Here is a 17,866-nt window from a genome sequence, read left to right on the forward strand (position 1 = left end):
ACTATTATTATATGTCTAATGTGTCTTGCTGTCTGTTGTAGGATAACTTTTCTGGAAGAGCAAATAACCCCTCATTTAGTTGCAATCAAAGCAGAAATTCAGCAGGTATGTGTTACAGAATTTCTAATTGAAAGCACTTGTGTTTTAGATCACTTCAGTGGATTAAGAGATGCAGGAGGTTTTCAGCCATACAGTCCTATGAGTGTATTTCAGTACATGATGATATAGTAAAGAAAATTCAGTATAAACCAGCCATTCATCTGTAATTTTGCAAACTTATGATCTGTTTTCTAAAGAATATAAACAGATGCAGTGAGGTTGGGTTGGTTCTTTTTCTTAAGAGCTGAAATTAAAGGAAACATCAATATTTGTCAGTGTTTATTTTATAAGACATAAAATAGGGCATGACTTTGGAAGTTGAAAGAAGTTCTGCTTGTAAATGTTGTAACATATTGGGGATTAGTCAGTATAAATTCATGTTTCCCATTTTGGAACTTTTACATTTAACACTATTGCAAAGAGAAACCAGCTTAAAAATTGCACTTCACTCTGTTACACTAGACAGTAAAAACAAGTAATGTCTAAGATTGCTTTAAGTGAAAGAGTAGAGAAAAATACATTTATTTTTCAGTTTGTGCATATTGCGCATTTTAGAATTTTTCCCAAAGCAATAGCTAAGCACCTAATTAACTACTGCCAGTAGCAAAAGGATGCACAGAGATAAACTTAGTCTGGAGTGCTTAAGTCTGTAAGGCACTGTACATAATAGCTTAAAGTACTTTAACAGAAGTAACATTATTTAAGGATTAATTGTGCTTGCCTGACTTCCTAAAAAACTACATCATTATTCAAGAGATATCATTTGAACTCTACAAGAAGAGTTGATGGTATAACTTTTGAAAATTGCATAGTAAAAACTGTTCACTAGTATAGTTTAGTAGAGGTCTCAACCACTTTTCAGTATTGTGTCAATTTGTGCTTAGCATTGGCATTTTCAGAAGTACCTGACTAACTTAGGAGGCCAATGTTCTCATTGAAAAGCAACAGGATTTAAAAGTTCTGAAAATTGTACTAGCATGTAACAATACTGAACAGACAAGGAATTACAATAGGTATAGAGAATTAATATCACAGGGTAACATGTAGGTCAGGACTTGTTAGGGTCAAGACTTGTTAAGGTATGTCTATACTGCAGTTAGATGCCTGTGGCTGGTCCACACCAGCTGAGTCAGGCTCACGGGGCTCAGGCTGCAGGGCTGTTTAATTGGAATGTAGACTTCTGGGCTTAGGCTGGAACCTTGGCTCTGGGGCCCTGTAAGGTAGAAGAGTCCGAGAGCCTAGGGCTGCAGCCTGAGCCTGGAAATCTACACCGCAGTTAAAATGCCCCACAGCCTGAGCCCAGTGAGCCAGAGTCAGTTGGCACAAGCGAGCAGCGGGTTTTCAGTTGCATTGTAGACATACTCCGAGAGACCAAATTGTGGAAAAATCTATCCCTAAAACAGTGTGACTCATTCTCCTAATCCTTAGGTGCTTTTGAAAAATCTTCCCCTTCAGGTGTTAAGATTTTTGTATCCTTCTTTGAAGCTTCTGATACTGGACATAATAAGAGAAAAGATGAAAAAGTTGAGTTACTGTGATGATTTTTATATTTCTGTGGAACTTCAGTGGAGGTGACTTTGAGTGGAACCATGTTTAAGAGAGCTGTAAGAGACATTAGTGTTCCTTTTTAGAAATTTCTTTAATGATAATTGTTTTCTCTCTTGCTGCTGTGTGAAATATCCTCAGAGAGAAATTATTTATGCACAAAGTGCTGAAAAATCCACGCTTTTGAATGATGTAGCTATGCAAATCTAAATATAAAGTGTAGATGCTGCTAGGCTGATAGTAGAATGCTTCTGTTGGCCTAGCTACTGTCGCTCAGGGAGGTGCCACTGCTATACCAATGGGAAAAATCCCTTCTATTTATGTCAGCTACGTCTACATTATGAGATTGTTCCGGCATCACTCCAGTGCTGTAGCTCTGCTGGTTTACTCCCCATATTGTAGATGTGACCTGAGTGTGTCTACTTATGCAATTTTAAAGACAGTAATAATAGAATGACTTGATGTAGATAACTGACAAAATATGGGAATGACACACTTCATATGAAAAAGAAAAAACTCCCATATAAATTCAGGCATACTTACTTCATCCTCCAGCAGTCTTCTTCTCTGCTGCTTTCAGCTGGCCAGATTTTCCCATGTCACAACTTCCCTGAATCAACTTCCTCTCTCCTGGTTGTGCAGTATATCGTGTACCAGCTGTTTGCAACCTGCTTTTGTGATGAGCTTTTAAGTGGTTAGGTGGCTGTTGTATGCATCTTTTGAAAAGTACTCTTTCATTATGAAATGTGCTGCGGTCTATACATGATAGTTATGTTTATATGGCTCATATCTTACTGAAGCAAGACGCGGCTTTGAACTTAATACTCATAGAAACAATTCTAAGTGAATTTAACTTTCTTGCTTTCGTTGTAGCAGTCATCTTCATGCCATACTGACATGTAATTGCTGCTTATTCTCTTGTTGTAAGGCACTGTGAGATAGAAAGGTACTGAGTAGTGCTTAGTTGTCAGTTTCCTGTTCTCTATTCATTCATTCATTCATTCAATCTCCCCTGCTAGAAATGACAGAATTTTGAAAGATCATTTCTAGTTGGTGCTGGTGTAAAATTTCACCTCTACCCCTCTAGACCTTTTTCGTAACATTGTCTGTCTCCAGTTCACATTTGTATTTTAATTGTTCGTTGAAGAAAAATTAAGCCCAGTTGAAAAATTGCTTAAAACGAACATGATTTTACATGTTGAGATAGTTGTTGGATAGGGCCAAATTGTGAATGTGGCTAGAAAAATGGTGTTACCCCATATCAGCTTGATAATTTAAGCTGGGTTTGAAGTCTCTTCAACAGAAAAACCTTTGAAGATTGGTTATGTTGTATTAGCATATCTTAAAACAGATGACTGCAAGACCTGTACATAGTGTTGTAAAGTGCTAGTTAGGGAACTGCTCAGATGGCATTCTGAGGTTATTTTTGGTGACTGGTAAGTAAGTCATGCACAGTACATTTGATGCTGCTTGGAGGTAGTATATCAGAACTTTTGTTCTTTAAAATCTCAAGGAATCTAGAATCCTGGGTGACAGATGGTAAATGTTCATAAATCTGAATATGAAAAAGGCAGATAAAATGCAGCAGATATGGGTGCCCGTTCTTCCTCCTTTTATTGTGGTATGGATAAGAATGTTTTCCTGACACATTAAATCAGATTGCACTAGTTAATGTAAATGACCATAAAATTAATTATGTACATTGCCCTCCACAAAGCTACATTAGGATTTATATGCTTAGGGAGATGGCTGTGAAACTTTGAGAAATGTGTGCTTGTACCCACCCTGGGCTAAGTATATAAAGAGGGGTTTGCAGTTGGCCAGTAGTAATTCCTTTCTTTCAAACAAAGCAGTTTAGGAGTACCCCATACTACTTTCTCTATTGTGTGGTGTTGACCTTAAAAACTTTTATGCAGTGCTATAGTCCAAGATTGCCAAACACTTTCCATTTTAAATAGTTTGAATAGTTAGTATTCATTTTTTTTATTAAATTAGAATCAGTTGGGTAGGTTGTTTTTTTTCTTCCTGCCTTGTGGAGAACCTGGCATTGAGGAAATAGGTTTAACAAGCATGCCTCGTGAGGTAACTAATTTTTTTATGTGCCCATGAACACTTTCTTCTTTGTCTAGTAGAGCAAACTGCAGGAAAAAGCATGGCTTCTCATTGGAGGGTGCAAAAAGATCTCCAAACCCTCCTCGTGAGGGTGGTTATCAAGTATAGCTTCAGAGACAACATCTGGAAAAGAGGATTTTTTAGGGCATAAGGGCACTGCTACAGAATCAAATGGGATTAGCCTGCTTTCTTCAGTTTGGGGATGCAAAGTCATTCTTGTAGGGAGGGGATAATGCCCTGAAAAGAGTCCTCTTAAAAAAAAGCTGGAGGCTCTGAAATCTAATCTCCTTTAGAGCTAGGGGATTCTACTCAGTTACCAGTGGCTTCCAAGAGCTGTTTGCAGGAAAGATCTATCTGAGCCTCAGTGTCAACCTTTGCGCATATCAGGAGTTGTGGCAAGTAAAGCAGTCCTTTGGATCCAAGCTGTTTTGAAATACTCCAGGGTCTCTCTCAGATTCATCTACTGTGATCTTTAAGAATCATGTTACAAGGTTTCATACTGGGGAAAAGGGGGGAATCTCTGAAGTTTTAGCGCTGTTTGATGCTGAGCCAGAACTATTCCCCTTTGGAGTTTTGTCCCTTAAGGCTCCTCTGAACGTCTGCCTCTTCTGTGAGAGCCTTCGGATATTTGATGGTGTTCTCTGTGCTGGGCTTGATGCCAAGAAGGACTGGGGTTGGGAAAATCTGTGTCTTGATGTTCTTTTGCTGTCCATTCTTAGAAGGCCCAGACTCCTTCGGCTCTGGCACTCCACTGTTTAGGTGTACCCCACATCTTCTCTGTCAATCAGCAAGCTTAGGGTTAGGACAAGTTCTTCACTGCTTGGGAGGGCTTTTGTGGTAGTGCCTAGTCACATGATTGGTCAGGATCACCTATGATTCTTCACCATAACTCTCTGGAAGGGGATTAGAATTGCGAGGAGAATCTTTTGAGGCTACTCTTTTAAATCTTTCCCAGATGAAGTCATCACTGCTTCCTTTTCACCCTCATACAATTGTGTGTATGATGGCAGGTACTCTGGAAAATTTCTTTGACATCACTGAAGGAGGAAGGCCCATAAAATCTCTGACATTCTAGAGCTTTAGGAAAAGGGTGGAGCAGCCCGCCCCATTAAGAGCTTACTGGACCTGGGCAAGCGTATTTGGAGGCACCCTACTTCTGTGGACTGCTTAGAAATTTTATTCATTAGGTTCCAAGAGAAAGGTTTGATCTATTATGTTAACACCCAGCAGTTGGTTCACTGATGATTTCCAAGACGATTGATAATCTTTGTTACAGGCAGCAAGGAGTTCTGATAGTGGAATGATTTGTACAGAAAGATTTGCTAATTAGCAGCTGCTATAGCTTCAGCTACCAGGCTGTCGTGGCTCGCTACAAGTTCTTGTGTAGTAGGGTATCCTTGTGAGCTCATCACGGGTTAGCTGACAGGGAGTTCCTACATCCTGGGTGAGCATACTAACTACCAGGCGATAAGAGTCATCCTTATGCTTTCCCTAGTTCAATGACACACCATGATGGTGAATGCCGTGACCACAGGGCTAAAGCTTATAAAAGCCATCACCTCCCCTCTATCCTGATATGGTAGATCCTTTGCTTCTTTTCAAAATGCCTGAAAGTAGAAATTAAACATTTTGACTCAACATGTTTTAGATTTCTTGCTTTTCCAAAAATTTCAGAAAATGTTTAGTTTGAGCCAAAATAATGTTTTTTCTATTTTGCAAAATGGCTAGTAACCTGACAAATCCATTATTTGCCCAGCTCTAGTTCAGATCTCATTAAAAGGATTAGAGGTTCTATTGTTTGTATTGCCATAGTACCTAGGCACTCTAATCATAGACCAGGACCTTACTGTTTATAAACACAGAATAGAGATGGTCCTTGCCCCATGGAGCTTACAGGCTAAGTATAAGACAAAAGATTGATACAGGCAGGCTAATGGGAGTATGATAAAAGAATGGGGAGTATAATCATACAGTATTAGTCAGCATGGCAGGCAGTGGCATCAGTGCACTAATGGCTTAACATTTTTTGTAGGCATCCTGGCAAAGGAAAGTTTGAAGAATCATAGAATATCAGAGTTGGAAGGGACTTCGGGAGGTCATCTAGTCCAACCCCCTGCTCAAAGCAGTGCCAATTCCCAACTAAATTATCCCAACCAGGGCTTTGTCAAACCTGACCTTAAAAACCTCTAAGGAAGGAGATTCCACCACCTCCTTAGGTAGCCCATTCCAGTGCTTCAGCACCCTCCTAGTGAAAAAGTATTTCCTAATATCCAACCTAAACCTCCCCCACTGCAACTTGAGACCATTACTCCTTGTTCTGTCATCAGGTACCACTGAGAATAGTCTAGATCCATCCTCTTTGGAACCCCCTTTCACGTAGTTAAAAGCAGCTGTTGAATCCCCCCTCATTCTTTTCTTCTGCAGACTAAACAATCCCAGTTCCCTCAGCCTCTCCTCGTAAGTCATATGTTCCAGCCCCCTAATCATTTTTGTTGCCCTCCACTGGATTCTTTCCAGTTTTTCCACATCCTTCTTGTAGTGTGGGGCCCAAAACTGGACACAGTATTCCAGATGAGGCCTCATCAATGTCAAATAGAGGGGAATGATCACGTCCCTCCATCTGCTGGCAGTGCCCCTACTTTTATACAGCCCAAAATGCCGTTAGCCTTCTTGGCAGCAAGGGCACACTGTCAACTCATACCCAGTTTCTAGTCCACTGTAACCTCTAGGTCCTTTTCTGCAGAACTGCTTCCTAGCCATTCGGTCCCCAGTCCGTAAGAGTGAATGAGATTCTTCCTTCCTAAGTGCAGGACTCTGCACTTGTCCTTGCTGAACCTCATCAGGTTTCTTTTGGCCCAATCCTCTAATTTGTCTAGGTCCCTCTGCATCCTATCCCTTTTCTCCAGTGTATCTACCACTCCTCCAAGTTTAGTGTCATCTGCAAACTTGCTGAGAGTGCAGTCCACGCCATCCTCCGGATCATTAATGAAGATATTGAACAAAACCAGCCCCAGGGCTGACCATTGGGACACTCTGCTTGAAACCGGCTGCCAACTAGACATGGAGCCATTGATCACTACACGCTGAGCCCGACGATCTGGCTAGCTTTCTGTTCACCTTATAGTCCATTCATCCAGCCCATACTTCGTTAAGTTGCTGGCAAGAATACTATGGGAGACCGTATCAAAAGCTTTGCTAAAGTCAAGGAATAACACATCCAGTGCTTTCCCCTCATCCACAGACCCAGTTATCTCCTCATAGAAGGCAATTAGGTTACTCAGGTCTGACTTTCCCTTGGTAAATCCGTGCTGGCTGTTCCTGATCACTTTCCTCCCCTCTAAGTGCTTCAGAATTGATTGCTTGAGGACCTGCATCATGATTTTTCCAGGGACTGAGGTGAGGCTGACTGGCCTGTAGTTTCCCGGATCCTCCTCCTCCCCTTTTTTAAAGATGGGTACTTGTCAAGGTTTTTTCCCCCACTTTGAACTTTGGAGTACAAATGTGGGGACCTGCCTGAACACTTCTAAGCTTAATTACTAGCCTAGATTTGGTAACGCTGCCACCAGCCAGAAATTCAGTGTCTGGCGCACTCCCTGACCCCCACCCCAGACTTTCCCCTGCCTGGGTTGCCTTGGGAGGCTTCACCAATTCCCTGGTGAACACAGATTTAAACTCCTCAGATCTTAAAACAAGGAGGAATTAACCATCCCTCCTCCTTTCCCCCCACCAATCCTTGGTGAGTCCAGACCCAGTCCCCTTGGATCTTTAAAACAAGGAAAATCAATCAGATTATTAAAAAGAAAGCTTTTAATTAAAGAAAGAAAAGGTAAAAATTCTCTGTAAAATCAGGATGGAAAATGCTTTACAGGGTACTCGGATTCATATAGACCAGAGGGGACCCCCCCCCCCCTCGCCTTAGATTCAAAGCTACAGCAAACAGAGGTAAAAATCCTTCCAGGAAAAAGAAACATTTACAAGTTGAGAAAAACAAACATAAGACTAACACGCCTTGCCTGTCTGAATTACTTACAAGTTTGAAACATGAGAGACTGATTCAGAAAGATTTGGAGAGCTTGGATTGATGTCCCATCCCTCTCAGTCCCGAGAGCGAACAACAACAACAAATGAAGAGCGCAAACAAAGACTTCCCTCCACCAAGATTTGAAAGTATCTTGTCCCCCTATTGGTCCTCTGGTCAGGTGTCAGCCAGGTTTACTGAGCTTCTTAACCCTTTACAGGTAAAAGAGACATTAACCCTTGACTGTCTGTTTATGAGAGCACTACATTAGCCTTTTTCCAGTCATCCAGGACCTCACCCGATTGCCATGCTCTGCAATCACTTCCGCCAACTCCTTTAGCACCCTTGGATGCGGCGCATCTGGCCCTATAGACTTGTGCTCGTCCAGTTTTTTTAAATAGTCCCGAACCGCTTCTTTCTCCGCAGAGAGCTGCACACCTTCTCCCCATATTGTGCTGCCCAGGCAGCACTCCGGGAGCTGACCTTGTTTGTGAAGACAGAGGCAAAAAAATCATTGAGCACATTAGGTTTTTCCACATCCTCTGTCAGTAGGTTGCCTCCCTCATTCAGTAAGGGGCCCACGCTTTCCTTGACTTCCTTCTTTTTGCTAACATACCTGAAGAAACCCTTCTTGTTACTCTTAACATCTTTTGCTAACTGCAACTCCAAGTGTGGTTTGGCCTTCCTGAGTTCACTCCTGCATGCCTCAGCAATATTTTTATACTCCTCCCTGGTCATTTGTCCAATCTTCCACTTCTTGTAAGCTGCTTTTTTGCGTTTAAGATCAGCAAGGATTTCGCTGTTAAGTCAAGCTGGTTACCTGCCATATTTACTGTTCTTTCTACGCATCGGGATTGCTTTTTCCTGCAACCTCAAGGAGTCTTGAAAATACAGCCAGCTCTCCTGGACTCTTTTCCACCTCATGTTATTCTCCCAGGGGATCCTGCTCATCAGCTCTCAGAGGGAGTCAATCTGCTTTTCTGAAGTCCAGGGTCCGTATTCTGCTGCTCTCCTTTCTTCCTTGTGTCAGGATCCTGAACTCGACCATCTCATGGTCACTGCCTCCCAGGTTCCCATCCACTTTTGCTTCCCCTACTAATTCTTCCCTGTTTGTGAGCAGCAGGTCTAGAAGAGCTCTGCCCCTAGTTGGTTCCTCCAGCACTTACACCAGGAAATTGTCCCGTACTCTTTCCAAAAACTTCCTGGATTGTCTGTGCACTGCTGTATTGCTCTCCCAGCAGATATCAGGGTGATTAAGTCTCCCATGAGAATCAGGGTCTGCGATCTAGTAATTTCTGCTAGTTGTCAGAAGAAAGCCTCATCCCCCTGGTCAGGTGGTTTATAGCAGACTCCCACCATGACATCACCCTTGTTGCTCACACTTCTAAACTTAATCCAGAGACTCTCAGGTTTATCTGCAGTTTCATACCGGAGCTCTGAGCAGTCATCCTGCTCTCTTACATACAATGCAACTCCCTCAACTTTTCTGCCCTGCCTGTCCTTCCTGAACAATTCATATCCATCCATGACAGTACTCCAGTCATGCGAGTTATCCCACCAAGTCTCTGTTATTCCAGTCACATCATAGTTCCTTGACTGTGCCAGGACTTCCAATTCTCCCTGCTTGTTTCCCAGGCTTCCTGCATTTGTGTATAGGCACTTAAGATAACTCGCTGATTGTCCCGCAGGAGTCTTCCCCTCTTGCACTCTCCTGCTCGTGCTTCCTCCCGGTATCCCATTTCCTCACTTACCTCAAGGCTTTTGTCTCCTTCCCCTGGTGAACCTAGTTTAAAGCCCTCCTCGCTAGGTTAGCCAGCCCGCTTGCGAAGATGCTCTTCTCTCTCTTCGTTAGGTGGAGCCCGTCTCTGCCTAGCACTCCTTCTTGGAACACCATCCCAGGGTCGAAGAATCCAAAGCCTTCTCTCCAGTGCCACCTGCGTAGCCATTCGTTGACTTCCACAGTTCGATCTCTACCCAGGCCTTTTCCCTGCACAGGGAGGGTGGACGAGAACACCACTTGTGCCTCAAACTCCTTTATCCTTCTTCCCAGAGCCACGTAGTCTGACCTTGAGGGGGAGCACGGTATTCTTGGCAGTATCATTGGTGCCCACGTCGAGAAGCAGGAAGGGGTAGTGATCCAAGGGCTTGATGAATCTTAGCTGTCTTTCTGTCACATTGTGAATCCTAGCTCCTAACAAGCAGCAGACCTCTTGGTTTTCTCGGTCAGGGCGACAGATAGATGACTCAGTTCCCCTGAGGAGGAGTCCCCAACCACCACCCTCCTCCAAGAAGGGCAGGGCTGTCATGGCAATGACTGAGTGGCTTAAGGCATATGGGTTGCCCCACAACGTGCAGCAAGCCCTTTAGGACTGCCATTTGAGGGCATGGTTATTCTTGGAGCAGATGGACTCCAAGCTGCACAGCCTGAAAGATTCCCGGGCGACCATGAAGTCGCTGGTTATGCACCCCCCTGCAACCCAATGTAAATGCTTCAAACTGCAGCCTCAACAGCAGTGGTTGTACCCTCCTTGACCCACACAAGACTTCTATAGAAAGAGGAGTAGGAATGGCAGGCGCAGACTGTCGCACTCCCAGTCAGGTGAGGGCCAGGTCCCGACTAAATGTTCGTCGGGCTCAAAGTAGGCCTTTTGAAGATGCACCCGAGGACAGTGTGCCTGCCACTGCACCAGATCCTTCCCTATGCTTCATGAATCTGCTGTCCCACTTTGTCCCAAATAACATTGGACTGCTGTGTCCTTCACATGGTAGCGGTGGGATATTCTCTCCAATTCTGCTCCTCCCCTCTCTCTCTCTCTCTCTCTCTCTCTCTCCCCCTCTTCTCCCTATTCCTCTTCAGGGACCCTTCTCATGAGCAACTCCTTATCCAGAAGGTGCAATCAATTGCTCCTCACCATGGGGCAGTGGAGGAGGTTCCTCGGGAGCTAAGGAACAGAGGATTCTACTCCTGTTATTTCCTAATCCTCAAAGCAGAAGGGAGTCTCAGACGCATTTTAGATCTGCGAGGACTCAACCAGTTCTTGGTCAAGCTGAAGTTCTGCATGGAATCCCTGACCACAGTCATCCCCCTCCTTGGATCCGGGAGACTGGTGCACCGCCCTCAACGTGAACAACATGTATTTTCACATATCTGTTCGCCTGAGCACAAACGATTTCTGCGGTTTGTGGTCGACCATAAACATTATCAGTTCAGTGTTCGGTTTCTTGACAGGGCCCCAGGAGTTCACCAAGTGTATGTCGAGGGTTATAGCCTTTCTTTGCAGAAGGCAGGTACAGGTTTATCCCTTTTTTTGATGACTGGCTGTTACAGGGGCGCTACAGAGAGCAGGTGGAGTCTCAAGTCTGACTAGTGAGAGTTAATTTTGAGAGACTGGTACGATTCCTCAATGTAAACAAGTCGATCTTGTCACCGATCCAAAGAATAGAATTAATTGAGGCAGCGCTGGACTTACTACAGACAAGGGCATTCCTGCTAGAGACCCAATTCCAAGCAATGGCATACATGATCCAAAGCCTCAGGCAATACCCCACCATGACAGCAAGAGGATGTATGAGTCTCCTTGGCCACATGGAAGCCTGCACTTACGTGGTCCAACAGGCGTGGCTTGCTTTGACCTATTGCCCAGGGTGTGACAGCCTGGAGTCAGTGGTGTCTGTGCCAGAGCACATAACCAAGTCCCTCTGTTGGTGGTGCAACCCTAGGACAGTCTGTGAAGGAGTTCACTTCAACAGCCCAAAACCCTCTGTCTCCAGTAACAGATGCGTCAGCTCTGGGTTGGGGGGCTCACCTGGGAGATCTTCGAACACAAGGCCTGTGGTCGCAGGATGAGCTCTCACTCCATATCAATATCAAGGAACTCATAGTGGTGTGATTAGCCTACCAGACCTTCCTGTCCCGACTGCAAGGCTAGTGCGTGGCAGTAATGTCCGACAACACCACTGCCATGTTTTACATCAACAAACAGGGCGGAGCCTGTTCCTCCCCCCTGTGTTAGGAAGCCATCAACTATGGGAGTTCTGCATAGCCCGTTCCATTCACCTGGAGGCGTTGTGTCTCCCAGGAGTGGAGAATGAACTAGTGGATCACCTCAGCAGGAGGTTCTGCAACCACAAGTCGTCCATCTGTCCAGATGTCCTACACTGCATTTTCCAAGGGTGGAGGTTACCCCAGGTAGATCTGTTTGCAACAGAAAGTGCCCAGTGTTCTGCTCCTTCTGGAAGCACAGCCCAGTCTTGATCTCAAACGCATTCATGCTATCTTGGGGGGCCTGCCTCATGTATGCCTTTCCACTAGTCCCACTCGTATACAAGGTACTGCTCAAGGTTTGCAGAGACAAGGTAGAACCATTGGCCCCAGCATGACCCCACCAACATTGGTACACCACGCTTCTGGAGCTGTTCGTGGACACCCTGATTCTGCTACCACTTTACCCAGATCTCATCACCCAGGAACATGGTCGCCTTCACCACCCAGACCTCCAGTCCTTCCATTTCATGGCTTGGAAGCTTTATGGTTAAACCCACTGAGACTCCTGTGCTTGGAACCAGTAAGGGAGATTCTCCTCAGCAGCAGAAAACCATCCACCAGCACCACTTAACTAGATAAGTGGAAGAGATTCACTTGCGCGATGCTCGGCACACCAGCACCTGCGCTCCAGGTGCCTATACCAGGTGCCTATACTTGTCCTGGAGTACCTCCTACATCTGAAATAACAGGGCCTGGCAGGGTCACCTAACAGGGTAAACCTCGCTGCTATCTCAACTTGTGGAACTCTGTGCCAGAGGATGTTGTGGAGACCAAGACTATAACAGAGTTCAAAAAAGAACTAGATGATAAATTTGTGGAGGATAGGTCCATCAATGGCTATTCCCCAGGATGGGCAGGGATGGCATCCCTCGTCTGGTTGCCAGAAGCTCGGGATGAGTGACAGGGAATGGATCACTTGATTACTTGTTCTGTTCGTTCCCTCTGGGGCACCTAGCATTGGCCACTGTCGACAGACAGGATACTGGGCTAGATGGACTTTCAGTCTGACCCAGTATGGCTATTCTTCTTCTTGTTCTTATGGCAGTTGCTAGTTTTCTGTGTCTTTTTTTCAAACAGTACAGGGAAGAGAATCATTTCCAAAACATCATCTTCAGAGAGATTGGAATAGATGTAGTAGCTAAAACAGTTTCTCAAGTTGCATTCCATTTAATAAGTGGAACCATGTTATAATTCAACTAGTGAAGTGAGAAACCTGGACAAAACAAAATTTAACAGCTGCAATAGTGGTGTCTGTAGTGAAGACCCTATGATTTCATTACTTCCACAGCATGTAGTGATTTTTTTTGCGTATGTGCGCTGTTACTGTAAAGCTAAACTACTAATGGAAAAAATACATCTTATAATGCAGTCATGAGCTTTCTTTTTATGCTTGCTTGTGGTTTAAAGCATACAGTGAGTCTCCATTCTGTTAATGAAATAACGAGATTTTTGTTCTGCTTTATTTTTCTTAAAAAATTATGTACAGATTCATACAAGATTTCTTTAGAAAATATTTTGCAGCAATTACACCAACATTATACTTTATCCACTGTGACAAAGTTCCTCCTCTACCTTGGTGGGTCCTGTACTTATTGGCAGACGTACTCACCTCAGTGAACTTCCCCACAGTCTGGATCAACTCCTCCTGTGTCTGATCAGGAGTTGGGAGGTTTGGAGGGAACCTGAGCCCGCCCTCTACTCTGGGTTCCAGCCCAGGGCCTTCTGGTGCCTCTTGTGACAGCTGCGTGACAGCTGCAACTCCCTGGGCTACTTCTCCATGGCCTCCTCCAAACACCTTCTTTATCCTTACCACAGGACCTTCCTCCTGGTATCTGATAACTCTTGTACTCCTTAGTCCTCCAGCAGCACAGCCTCTCGCTCTTAGCTCCTTGTGCCTCTTGCTCTCAGCTCCTCACACGCACTTCCTCTCCTCTGGCTCCTCCCTGCCTGACTGGAGTGAGCTCCTTTTTAAACCCAGGTGCCCTGATTAGCCTGCCTTGATTGACTGCAGGTGATCTAATCAGCCTGTCTGCCTGAATTGGTTCTAGCAGGTTCCTGATTATTGTAGTGCAGCCCCTGCTGTGGTCATTCAGGGAACAGAAAACTACTCAGCCAGTGACCGGTATATTTGCCCTCTACCAGACTCCTGTACCCCACTGGTTTGGGTCTGTCACACCACCCTATCCATACTCTAAGGCAATATATATTAGGAGCAGTGTTGAGGTAATTAATAAAAACACCTAGTGATAGGGCAGCTTAACACATAACAGAATGTAGTTTTTAATGCTCTGGTTATGCGCATTTTGCATCTTTTAAAATTAAGATTAATTTTCTTTCACTCTTTCATACACAAATGACTCCAACTAGAACTCATATTTGTTGGTATAGCTTGCCTGGGAATGTACACATGGCAATTCAAAGTAAATGTCTCCAGTGAGAACTTTAAACAACTTTTGGATTTGGTAGTTCAGAACAAAAAAAAAACTTATTAGAATGGACTATGGGTCCATCTGGTCTGGTGTTCTATATCAAAAGTGATCTGCTTGATGCCTCACAAAACCGAAATCTGAGACCTAGCCCATTATACATTACTATATTGTGACACAAGTGAAAGGAGGAGTTTCCTCTTAGCATGGCTAGTAACTGCTGGTAGATTATTTTTTGAGTTGAGGGTTGGTATATCTCTAATGGCTGTAGAAATAGCTTAGTCCTAACATGGATATTTTGAAATAGGAAAAACAATGTATTGATATCTGAATCAATAATTCTTTCTGTTTTTCCCATAGATGCTGGTGTGGAACCTAACAGAAGTCAACTCATGCGGGGTGACTTTGGTACTGGAAGGAGTTTTGGGAATAGAGGTAGTTTTTGTATTATCTAACGTTCGTTTAAAGTCCTGTTGTTGTCACGTAAATTCTTAATGTGTAATTTTCAGGGTATACCACCCCAAATCTGAACTCTGGGGTACAGATGTGGGACCCTCATGAGAGACCCCCTAAGCTTATCTTCTACCAGCTTAGGTTAAAACTCTTCCAAGGCACAGTCTTCTGTCTTGGACAGATGTTGCTGCCGCCACCACCACCACCAAGTGATTTTCACAAATATTCAGGGAACGGTCACTTGAAATCCCTATCCCCCCAAAATATCCCCCAAGCTTCTTCACCCCCTTTCCTAAGGAAGCTTGAGAATAAAATACTAACTAGTTGCCTTAACAATGTGAACACAGACCAACCGCTTGTCTAAGGACTTTGGAATCAAAGAATTCTTTTTAAAAAAAAAAGATAAATTTTATTAAAAAAGAAACAAGCAGAGTTTTCACGTTTTGGGGATTAAAAACCAAAAATAACTTTCTTGGGGTTCAGTTTAAAGGTTACAAGCAAAACAAAAGCACCTGGGGTTAGCACAGAGGAATCCACAAACCAAAACGGTTCTTAATCACATCTCTTTAACTTTTCCTGTGCTACTTGCATATCTGCGGTTCCAAATGAGGAGTTTCTAAGTATGCTGCTGATGATTTTCCATACCCGTCTTAAAGTTTAGAGCTTGTTGCTGCCTTCCCCTCTCTCCAGTCAAGAGATAAAGACCCCTCACCTCATACACAGCAGTTTTTCCAATTTGAAAAGGTACAGCCTCCCTATTGGTTCCCCAGGTCAGGTGCCGACTCAGGTTAAGCTTCTCTTAACCCTTTACAGTTAAGGCAGTTAGGGTACAGCTGCTAAGGATGATTCTATAGCTACTGACTAGCTGGATATCCATAAAAGAGAGCTCCCTCCCTCCTTTGTCACAGTAATTAAAAACCAAGGCCTTGGTACTGGTGCCCCAGAACTTTTGCTTGTACTAATTGATTTTTGTACTTGTTTAAATAAATTGGTCCTTGTTTACTGAGAGCTGAAGAAATTTGATTTATTTTGTAAACTGATAACTTATTAATACAGATGTCTGTGAAATAGTTGTAGCTTAATGTGAAAACATTTTGAGAACTTTAATTACCTTGATTTTGTCACAAGACAATGTATCTGCTTCCTTCATTTGGTTCACTTTTCAAGTAGGTTAATTTAATATTTCTGTCAGAGTAGTACAGCTCTCAGGTACTTCATTTACACTCATTGCTATTAAAAATTGGTTGGTTGCAAAGTCGGGTATTACCTTTCCATACAGAGTACAGTGATCACTAACATTGCAGTATGTTTTATTACTCTAGGAGCTAATATGTCTTTATTGCCTCTGTACCTTTAAAAGGTACTGTATGACTCAAAATAAATGTCTATTTTAATCAATGTGATCACATTTGCACTCTTCACAATAGTAGTTTTGTTGTCATCTGAAAAAATCATAAATGCGTAATAGCTTGTAATATCACACTGCTGGAAAAGTGCTATTGTACATATGCAGGGAAGTATATAAATAGCTTCTTCCTGTTGCAGAAGTTTTCCTTTCCCATGTAGTGTTTTTTCATGAGTCCATCTTTGCTGCAGTAGAAACAAATTACTGGTGGGTATGGGGAAGATCGGGCAAGTGGACGAACATCAAATTGACAGAAAATATTTAATGCAGGAAAACTAAAATTAGTTATGGTATTATAGTAGTTCCTAGAGGCCCGAGTTGGGAATAAGAACTCAGTTGTACTTGATGCTGTACAGACAAGAATTGCAGTCCCTGCCTCAAAGAGCTTACAGTCTTGGTTTATGACAAAATGTAACAGAACATAGGTGGTCAAAACAAGCATTGGGGTGAAGAAAGAGGATGAGGTTACAGTGAAATAAGTATATTTTGCACCAGCATAGAGTCTCAGGGTATGTCTACATCTACAATTTTGCAGCGCTGGTTGTTACAGCTGTATTAGTACAGCTGTATAGGGCCAGCGCTGCAGAGTGGCCACACTTACAGCAACCAGCGCTGCAAGTGGTGTTAGATGTGGCCACACTGCAGCGCTGTTGGGCGGCTTCAAGGGGGGTTCGGGGAACGCGAGAGCAAACCGCGGGAAAGCAGGTCTCCTTCTCCGGTTTGCTCCAGTGTTCCCCGAACCCCCGTGCAAGCAGGTCTCCTTCCCAGCGGTTTGCTCTCGCGTTCCCCGAACTCCCCTGCAAACGGCGGGGAAGGAGACCTGCTTGCTCGGGGGTGCGGGGAAGGAGACCTGCTTGCTCGGGGGTGCGGGGAACGCGAGAGCAAACCGGGGAAGGAGACCTGCTTGCTCGGGGGTGCGGGGAACGCGAGAGCAAACCGCGGGGAAGGAGACCTGCTTCCCCGCGGTTTGCTCTCGCGTTCCCCGAACCCCCCTGCAAACCGCTGGGAAGGAGACCCGCTTGGGGGGGGATTCGGAGAACACCGGAGCAAACCGCGGGGAAGGATACCTGCTTGATTACCAGAGAGGCTTCCTCAGGTATGCTGGGATACCTGCTTATTCCACGGAGGTCAAGAAAAGCGCTGGTAAGTGTCTACACTTGATTACCAGCGCTGGATCACCAGCGCTGGATCCTCTACACCCGAGACAAAACGGGAGTACGGCCAGCGCTGCAAACAGGGAGTTGCAGCGCTGGTGATGCCCTGCAGATGTGTACACCTCCTAAGTTTCAGCGCTGCAACCCCCTCACCAGCGCTGCAACTTTGTGATGTAGACAAGCCCTCAGTTTGCCGTTTGTTGAGTTATGGTCATTAAGCAGGGTTTTGCAGAGAGATCTACTGGGATTTGAAGGACGATGAGGTGATTGTTTTACACTGTTTCTCAGGGAGGTTTTCCCATGCTGTGGCTGGGGCCCTGGGGTGCAACCTGAATTGTGGGATTGCTGAGTCCTCTATCCCACCAGCCTAGGCTGTCCCTCACATTGTGATGCTGATGTCGAGCTTCAAACCTCTGATGAGCACTGCACTTATGCAGACATCCACAGGCAGGGACACACCCAGCTGAGTTACATGAATGACCTCCCAGCCACTCAAGAGCCAGCAATAGAGAGGCTCTGGCCATTCCCCCCCTAGCTCCCTGGTCTTTCACCCCAGGGCTATACTGTCTTAGGCTACTCAAGGCTCCCTTGGGCAGTGGAAGTTCATTA

At 44.4% G+C, this 17,866-nt stretch overlaps 1 protein-coding gene across 2 annotated transcripts in view; it reads left to right on the top strand.

Moving 5' to 3' along the window:
• Nucleotides 1-17,866, top strand: part of DDX4 (DEAD-box helicase 4) — a 116,816-nt gene that overhangs the window by 6,595 nt on the left and 92,355 nt on the right. The window contains exons 3-4 of one of the 2 annotated variants that reach the window (XM_050946952.1): nucleotides 42-105; nucleotides 14,606-14,680. In XM_050946952.1, the coding sequence (XP_050802909.1) occupies nucleotides 42-105; nucleotides 14,606-14,680 (139 nt within the window). The remainder of the gene's footprint in view (nucleotides 1-41; nucleotides 106-14,605; nucleotides 14,681-17,866) is intronic. The other variant, XM_050946953.1, reaches the window with a different exon arrangement.

The sequence above is a fragment of the Gopherus flavomarginatus genome, chromosome 3 (assembly GCF_025201925.1).
Source record: "Gopherus flavomarginatus isolate rGopFla2 chromosome 3, rGopFla2.mat.asm, whole genome shotgun sequence".
Lineage (NCBI taxonomy): Eukaryota > Metazoa > Chordata > Testudines > Testudinidae > Gopherus > Gopherus flavomarginatus.